We start from the raw sequence: 8,577 nt of genomic DNA, 5'->3' as shown, positions 1-8,577 counted from the left end.
ATGTCTGTGTGAGTAGCTGTAAGGGTGAGTGAGTGGGTGTGTGAGTGGTTGTATGGATACATGAATGAGTATTTAAGTGGTTCTGTGGGTGTGTGAGTGGTTGCATGGGTGAGTGAGTGGCTGTATGGGTAAGTGAGTAAGTGTGTGAGTAACTATATTGGTGACCGAGTATAGGTGTGAGTCTCTGTATTGGTGAGTGTGTGGGTGTGTTAGTACCTGTATGGATGAGTGAGCGGATGTATGAGTTCCTGTATGTGTGATTGAGTGGGTGTGTGATTGATTGTGAGGATGTATGATTGAGTGTGTAAGTGTATGACTGGATGTGTGAGTGGTTGTATTGGTGAGTGGGTACATGAGTGACTGTATGGGTAAGTTAGTGGCTGTGTGAGTGGCAGTATGAGTGAGTGGATGTGTGAATGGCTCTATGGATGAGTGATTGGTTGTAAGTACTGGTATGGGTCTGTGAATGGGTAACTAAGGGGTTGTTTGGGAGTGGGTGCATGAGAGGTTATTTGGGGTGTGTGAGTCATTCTGTGGATGATGTCATCAGTGATGTCATTTGAGATGTCATCAGTAATGTCATCAGTGATGCCACTTATCATGTTATGAGTGATATAATATATTAGTTCATAAACAATGCATTGCAGGGGCATACGTTATAGTTAGCTCAGGTAACTATAACTGTTGAATTTCACTAGTTTTGTTGAAGTGAATTATGAGCATAATTATAATGTCCCTGTAACCTTTGTGTTTTTTTGTGAATTTCTAAAGTTTTTGTAAATTATATTTCCTAACTGTAATGTCCCTCTAACCTTTGTTTTTTTCAGTGAATTTCTAAGGTTTTTTTAATTCCATTTCCTAAGTATAACGTCCCTGTAACCTTTGTTTTTTTCAGTGAATATCTCTGTTTATTTTAATGTTATTTCCTAGCTGTAACGGGTAACCTTTGAGAGTGAGTGTGTGAGCGAGTGCATAAGTGTCTCAGTGGGTGAGTGAGTGTGTGAGTGTCCCACTGAGTATCTGTGTGGGTGTCTGAGTGGGTGCATGGGTGTCTGAATTGGTCTGTGATTTGGTGTGAGAGTGTCTGATTGGGTTTGTGAGTGCCTCCATGAGTGTGTCAATCACTCTGTGATTGCATGAGTGTCTGAGTGGGTGTGTTAGTGGGAATGTGAGTCTCTGAGTTGGTGTGTGAGTGGGTGTGTGAGTCTCTGAGTGGGTCTGTGAGTGGGTGTGTGAGTCTCTGAGTGGGTCTGTGAGTTGGGCGTGAGTCTCTAAATAGATGTGAGTGGGTGAGAGAGAGTATGAATGATTCTCAAAGTGGGCACATGAGGTCTGACTGGTCTGTGAGTGTGTGTGAGAGTGTCTGAGTTGTTCTATTAGTGGGTGCATGAGTGCCTGCGTGGGTTTTGCTCATTCTCTGTTCATTTTCTGAATTTTTTCTGCTCACCTCGGACTTTTATTTTGCTCCCTTCCGCTCATTGCGGACCTTTATTTTGCCTCCTTCTGCTTGTTGCCGACCTTTATTTTGCCTCTTTCTCCTCATTTCTGACCTTTATTTTGTCTCTTTCTACTCGTTTCTGACCTCTATTTTGCCAGTTTCTGCTCATTGCTGACCTCTATTTTGCCTCTTTCTGCTCGTTTCTGACCTCTGTCTTGCCTCTTTCTGACCTTTATTTTGGCTCTTTCTCCTCGTTTCTGACCTTTATTTTTTTCTTTTTCCGTTCATTTCTGGCCTCTATTTTGCCTCTTTCTGCTTGTTTCTGACATCTATTTTGCCTCTTTCTGCTTGTTGCTGGCCTTTATTTTGCCTCTTTCTGCTCATTTCTGATCTCTATTTTGCCTCTTTCTGCTTGCGTTGCTGACATTTATTTTGCTATTTCTTTCTCATAAAAAAACCTAGCCCCAGGAAGGGGGTGGTCCCCGGGGCACAAGGGTTTCCTGAGGCCCCATAACATATTCACATAAGCCCCAGGGAGGTGGTGGTCCCCAGGGCCCAGAGGGGTTCAGGCGGCTCCCCAGCACTATTTATTTTTTCAATTGAAGCCCCGGGGAGGTGGTGGTCCCCGGGGTCTATGCGACCCCCCCAAATTAAAAATCACATTAGCTCTGGGGAGGTGGTGGTCTGTCTATGGGCTTTATGAAGCCCTTGAAGGGGAGCCCCATGTGCCCCCCTCCATTGAAAAAAAAATTAACTCTGCATACCCCTAGGAGCTTGCCCCCCTGGGGTTTTATGTATAAAAAAGCATGGGAGCTCGCGCTTGTTTTCTTTTTTAATTTTTGTTGTGAATTTGGAGCATATTATTTTTAAAAATGCTTTTTTGCCCTGTCAAGGTCCCACTGGGTCCCCAAGATCAAGGCTTGGGGTCAGGGTATTCCTACCCTTTTCTATTTTTTAACCTTTTTGTGAGACTTGGCTGAAGCAGAGTCCAAAAATGGCTACCAAAACTTCCTGGTTGAAGTGTTGGCAGGCGTTCAGAGCTCGGAAAAAAGGAAAAATTCCCTTGAGGTTGATACAACATAAAGCTTAAGCTAAAACATAGCCTCAAAATTCACAAACCAGTCAAAAACTATTGCATTCACAAAAATATATAGGTTACAACGTATTTATTATGCGTCAAAAGGTTAAAAATAATTAATTACATGCCTAAACATAACATGGTTCCCTAATCAAATGATTAAAACAACAGACAAATGATAACATGATCAATTATGGCCTGCACAATTGAAAAGACAGACAAAAATATTTGTAAAACGTGAAAATTGTAAAATACAGTTGATACATTTAGCGCCAGGACACCTTCTCGGTAACAGTGCGCTTAATAAATGTGTAAAATAAATAAATAAAATAGAGCTGCCAGATGATGGCACCTATGTTTTACCACTATTAATCTTGTGTATAAACATGGGTGATGGAGACTTAAATTGTACAATAGTAAAAAGCGTTGACGCATTTCGGTGGTTCAGTACAAATGGGGTCCACCTTTATCAAGACTTTTTCTTTGTAGTCTGTCGTTATGAAGGGTCTGTATAATTTCCCCTTAGGGTATTGTACCGGGGACTACGGCTCTCTGCTATTCGTATGTTAACGTGCTTGTAAATGGGGTATCGACAAATCGTGGGTCCCGGGGAAGGATCCTGTTTCTGGTCTACACCATGTAAGGGGACGGGTTTCTTGATAAACGCGTTCACCAGTGGTCTATCTTATGGACTTGTGTAGCTGCGTTGGTCAAAGTCTTCTCCTGCTAATGCAGAAACTCGCTGAAAATCTCCCAGAGTTTAAATGAGGTGGAGCAGTGAAGATACCCTTCCTTCTTGTGGGAACTGAGCCGAAAATCTCACACAATTTAGTTGAGAGGAGGCTGGAAAACTACTCTTCCTTCTTGTGAATAAACGGCCTGATATTGGAGAGGCTGCGAATAGTCCTCTCCTTGAGCACTATGGCTGGGTAAACTGTGGCTGTCAGTTTGAACGGGACGAATTTGCCTCGGATAAAAAGCTGCTCCCGCTGCTGATAGGGGTTCCGTATCGAAAATCAGAGCTCTACATTTCCCTGCACAAGCTCATTATTATTCACAAATTAGCCACGATCCCAGATAAACAAATGTGGATTTCCTTAAATTTCTCAACAACTGCTGAACGGATTCACACCACGTAACTGAACGCGTGATCTGCGAACCAAAATCTAGCATCCTGCCAAATTTGGTGTAATTCCATCTAGCGGTTCGGGCTGCTGTTGTGTCTAAAGCTTCTATGAGAAACACACTTTTTTTTACCTCCCCCCCACCTTGTTCTCTGCCCCTGCTTGACGGATCACCCTGAAACTTTCTTTGCCCATCAAGACGCACTTTGACACTTATTTTGGGTACATTTTGTGAAGATTCATCAAACGACCCAAAAGATATCGGCAAGTCAAAAAACGCTTTTTCTATTGAAACAGGACCCTAACTATAAATACCTACTGGTGACCGCCTTGAGTTCCCCCTGCCCTCCTACCCAGTCAGTCTCCCCGCTGCTGGGAGTATGCATCCGTCCCCCTCCTGTGCTTCCTGACAGAAATAGATACATTACTTACAACATTTCAGACTTTAGAGGCGCCTGTGAATGGAGTGTACAACATTCAATTCAGCTTTGCAGAATAACTTGACCTTTGTCCCAAAAACTGGGACCTTTACTTAAAATTAAGAAAAGTATTGGAACACTGGGACAGTCCTCTGAAAAGCGGGACTGTCCTGGGAAGTCAGAGGCATCTGGTCAGCCTACCTATAATGTTGACATCCAATTCCAATGGGCCAATTCGTTTTTGTGTTGATTTCTGAAAATGGAATGCCTTGTTGGTTTGGTACATATTCTATTTTCTGTGTGGATGATCTAATGCTATGCTTAGGTAAGCATGCTCCGTCTCACAACTCATGTTTACAAAGAGATATTGACAGATAGTTGTTGTCAATGAAGACAGAGGAAAGACTACCTTTTCCTTTACACTGAGACTATTTCACTTTCATGGTATGCCCTTTGCACCATTTGAAGCTACCGCAGCATTTCAATTATGGGAGGACTGATTGAAAGGACCATACCAAGCATACTCAAGAACATATTGAGACAGGACCCTCACCCTTCACTTAACATATATCTAATCTCTCTGCAGTATGTTCCATAATTGAAGTCGACCCATAGTATTATTCATTGGAGGATGAAGAGCAGACAGAGAAGCATTATTGCAACAAAGCTTATGGTCCTAATTCTTTCAAACGTGAACAGCATGACTGCCACAATTCAAGAACTTCATGTAAATACCGTACTCACATGAACCTGATGAGATGGCAGTCTGCACAGTTGACAATCGCCACACGTTCATACATAAGTAACTCATCTATTCCATACTTTTTCTTTGCATTCTAGAATTCGTAGTCGTGTTTTTATAATGTGATAAGCAGGACTACAGGACCCAAAATGCAAATAAAAAACACATGGACTGAAAGAACTACTAATCCACGCAAATTGGATAATCGAGAGCTCCGGCACTGGGTCTTGTTCTACTGACATGATTTGGAGAAATACGTTCTTAAAAGTAAAATGGAAAAAGACATACCATGTTGGGAAAAGTAAGAGACATATATACACCTGATGAATACACAATCAGCGATTCACAAATGTAATCATGGAATAATATTTATATCAAAAAGTGATTTTGGCATGAACAAGCATTCATTAATTCAAAGCACGTTTGTCTTTGTTAGTTTATTGTACTTCAGTTTCGAACTAGCTCCTCTAAAATGACCCTGAAACAAAAACAGAAGGTCAAAAACGGTCTCTGTTTTATTCAAGGGGTGGTTTACTAACCTTCATTTTAACTTCTTGGTGTGGGCAGGTACGGTCTGGCCCCTCCCCCGCGACCTTTCCCGTGGTACGCTCTGACTGATAAAACGGCGGCGTGGGCAAGTAACTAGACTGTTTTACTGCTCAGTTGGGATGAATCAAAGTGAGGTGGAGAGACGCGGCACCCAGCAGCAGGAGGAGAAGCACCACGAGGATGCGGGGCAGGGAGACCCCGCCGCCGCTGTGGAGCAGGGCTCGGACCAGCGGGCCTGTCAGTGCTCAGAGGGGAGGGAGGAGACCCTCGAAGGCTGCTGCCCCGCGCCCTCCCCGGCGTGCCTGTTACTCCTCAGCGATGAAGTGCTGCTGCTGGTGCTGCGGATGCTGGACCCCTTCTCCCTGCTGCGGGCCGGCTGCACGTGCACCGTGCTGTGGCGCGTCTGCTCCACCGCCTCCCTCTGGCGCAAGCACTGCATGGTTAGTACCGCTCAAAAGTATGTTTTGTATTGCTGTAGACCGAAGTTTAAGTGGGCCGGGTCCTACCGGTTCTCAGAACCGCCAGTTCTAATAAGCAGGTTTGGAGACTGGTCTCTATCGAGCTCTCCATTTTTATTTAAGTTAGTCAATACTCTCCATTTTTATTTAAGGTAGTCAATTCGTTAATAGTTTTATAACAGATGCATTTCCGCTCCGTTACCTAGGGAACGGGCTATTGTACCAAACCGCGCTTCCTTTAGGGCTAGCGCACCGATGTATACCTGGCAAGTGTTTATAAGGAACGATATTCGTCTTTTAACGGCCCTGCGGTAGTATTTTCCACCATCACGTTGCATTCTGGGGCGTGTAGTTTTCGTTTCCGGTTATAAGTGTGCGCCTTGATATTGGCCGTTGGCAAACAGACCAGGACTGGCTGCATGGCGGGTCCACTCGCAATTTTGCATGTTGAACTATCGCCAATGTTTTCGAAAACGGCTGAAAAGTAATGGCTTGGAATGCACTGGTTAGATGGTCCGCACTAAAGATGCAAGCATTCCTCTGAGAAACCACGCTGGTGGCGGTGTGCGTGGCGCTGTGCAAACGCTTTAATGAATTGCGTTACTGGTCTCAAAATATAAATGAGAAACGTTTTTTTTTTTTTTTTTAGTATGTCGTACGGTGATGGGGTCACAGGAAGTGGTGATATTGCCTGTCAAGGGAATGTGGGTGGGGGTCTGTGCAGCCAAACTTTGTGCAGACTGGATGGGTGAAGGCAAGGTTACCCTCTAATAATGGCGTGTTAGGGGCTTGGGTGGATAGGGGCTGCTGGGATGGACAGGGGTCTGTGGTGGTCACCGTGGGCCCTATGCGCGTCTTGGTGGAGAAGTGTAAGTTGTGGGTGTTGATGGGTGGGCGAGTTGGTTGGAGAAGGGCATATGAGGAAAGGAAGGCACGGAGTGCCCACTGAGAGAGAACAATAGAGGGAGGCAAGGACAGTGACGCAGGCGTCTGTTGGTGGATACCGATGTCATGGCTAAAAGACCTCTGGCGGTCAATCTTGCTCAAGTTTTTTTCGTACAAATACCTGCGGGACTTTCCAGTCAGGATCTCGGAGAGATAGAACGTCCAGTTCGTGTGCTGCACGATTTAACTAGTACTAGGCAAATTCCAACTGGTGTAGGTAGCTAATTAAGCAGCTTTCCCTTTTTTGGTGCTAAACAGTTGTAGGCCTATGAGGCTACCTGCTGTGTAAATGTACGTTTGGCTTAAACCTGAGTAGCCAGCACCACCGCTGCAGATATTTTTCTGCGCCTAGTTCCAAAATCTTGCATTTCATTAAAGCCAGAGGGTACCCTTTCCTGGGTACACCAGGGGAAGACTCTTCCCCTCTCCAATTCATTTTTAGGTCTCGCCTGTTGTCGATGCGCATGCGCATCGAGCAAAGCGAGACTATTGCGAGTTATCCACTCTTTATCCACACTGCAAGGAATCGTGGCGATTCCTTGCAGTGCACGATAAATTTAAGGTCAATGCGCATGCGCATTGAGCTTATGCGCATGCGCATTGACCTTAAAAGTCACGGGCGCGTGCACGTCCGTCTTTGTTTACCCCTCCGCCCCCTCCCGCCGTGTCGCATTTCTCCTCCCCCTCCCCTCTCTTCCTTTCGTCTTCCTGCCGTGTCGCACCTCTCCCCTCTCCGCCCCCTCCCCTCCCCTGCCCGCCCCCTCCCGCCGTGTCGCATTTCTCCTCCCCCTCCACTCTCTTCCTTGCGTCTTCCGGGCCGTGTCGCACCTCGCCTGCACGTTTTCGGCAAGGAACTTTGTCAGCGCTTGTCTCTTTTTGCCCACTGAAATAACCGTGTTTTATGTTCATCAGGCTACGTATGTGAGCGGAAAGAGCTGCTGGCAAATGGCTGCTGCAACATCAATGTGCCAAGTTCGCAGTTGCACAGCTGCAAGAGCTGCCTGCCAAATGGTTGTTGCAGTGTATATGAGTACTGTGTCTCCTGCTGTCTTCAACCCAATAAGGTTTGTGGGCTCCCGGCTTTTGATTGTTTTTCCCCTTTTCAAGGAGTTAGCTTGAATTAACTTGTGAGCACCTCTGCTCTTTGCCAGCAGGTTAGGTTGGAACAACATCTGAACCGGACATTTGTCATTCAGGTAGGTTAGGACTGGTTATGGCAGACTCTTCAGTAGGTTAAGTTAAAAATGTGTGTTCTTCCGACCAGCCTCAAGAGAAAGTGAGTCTACCATAGTTCTCTTTTGTCATCTAAGGGATTACTTTAGAAACGTGTCTTGCTTTCTTTGTAACCGGCTAACTAGACCTGTGACTCTTTTATATATAAGATCTCACTGCACATAAGGAGAAAATCTCTTTTCTTTAAAATAAGGTTGGTGCAAACCCTTCTGCTGGCAATTATTAGTGTTCAGTTCTCTTCTCTTAATTGTTTTGTTTAAACAAAGTCTGATACAACACAGAGTAACTATTTCTCAATACCGACTAACGAATACTGAAAATTAATTTACGCCCGGGGAAAGTGGTGGCAGACCTCTCCGACTTACGTTTTCTCGATCTCCAGCTCCACTCAAGCTTCTGCTGCTACCTGTACTTCCCAGTAGGCCATGTCGCACCTCTCCCCTCTCCGCCCCCTCCCCTGCCCGCCCCCTCCCGCCCGTTTTTGTTTACCCTTGCCTACTCTCTCTCTCCCCTCCCCGCCCCCGTTCCGCCCCCTCCCCTTCCCGCCGTGTCGCATTTCTCCTCCCCCCTCCCCTCTCTTCCCTCCGTCTT

General features: G+C 45.5%; 1 protein-coding gene across 1 annotated transcript in view; it reads left to right on the top strand.

The window, feature by feature from the left end:
• The first annotated feature begins 5,318 nt into the window (after positions 1–5,318).
• LOC147664999 (uncharacterized) overlaps positions 5,319–8,577 on the top strand; it is a 125,451-nt gene continuing 122,192 nt past the window's right edge. Inside the window, exon 1 of the mRNA XM_086949829.1 lies at positions 5,319–5,790. Within this exon, the coding sequence (XP_086805955.1) occupies positions 5,470–5,790 (321 nt within the window). The 5' untranslated portion in view covers positions 5,319–5,469. The remainder of the gene's footprint in view (positions 5,791–8,577) is intronic.

This window comes from Lissotriton vulgaris, unplaced genomic scaffold (genome assembly GCF_964263255.1).
Source record: "Lissotriton vulgaris unplaced genomic scaffold, aLisVul1.2 SCAFFOLD_772, whole genome shotgun sequence".
Taxonomy (NCBI): Eukaryota; Metazoa; Chordata; class Amphibia; order Caudata; family Salamandridae; genus Lissotriton; species Lissotriton vulgaris.
The sequence above is the reverse complement of the archived record's forward strand: the minus strand, read 5'-3'. Positions and strand labels throughout refer to the sequence as shown.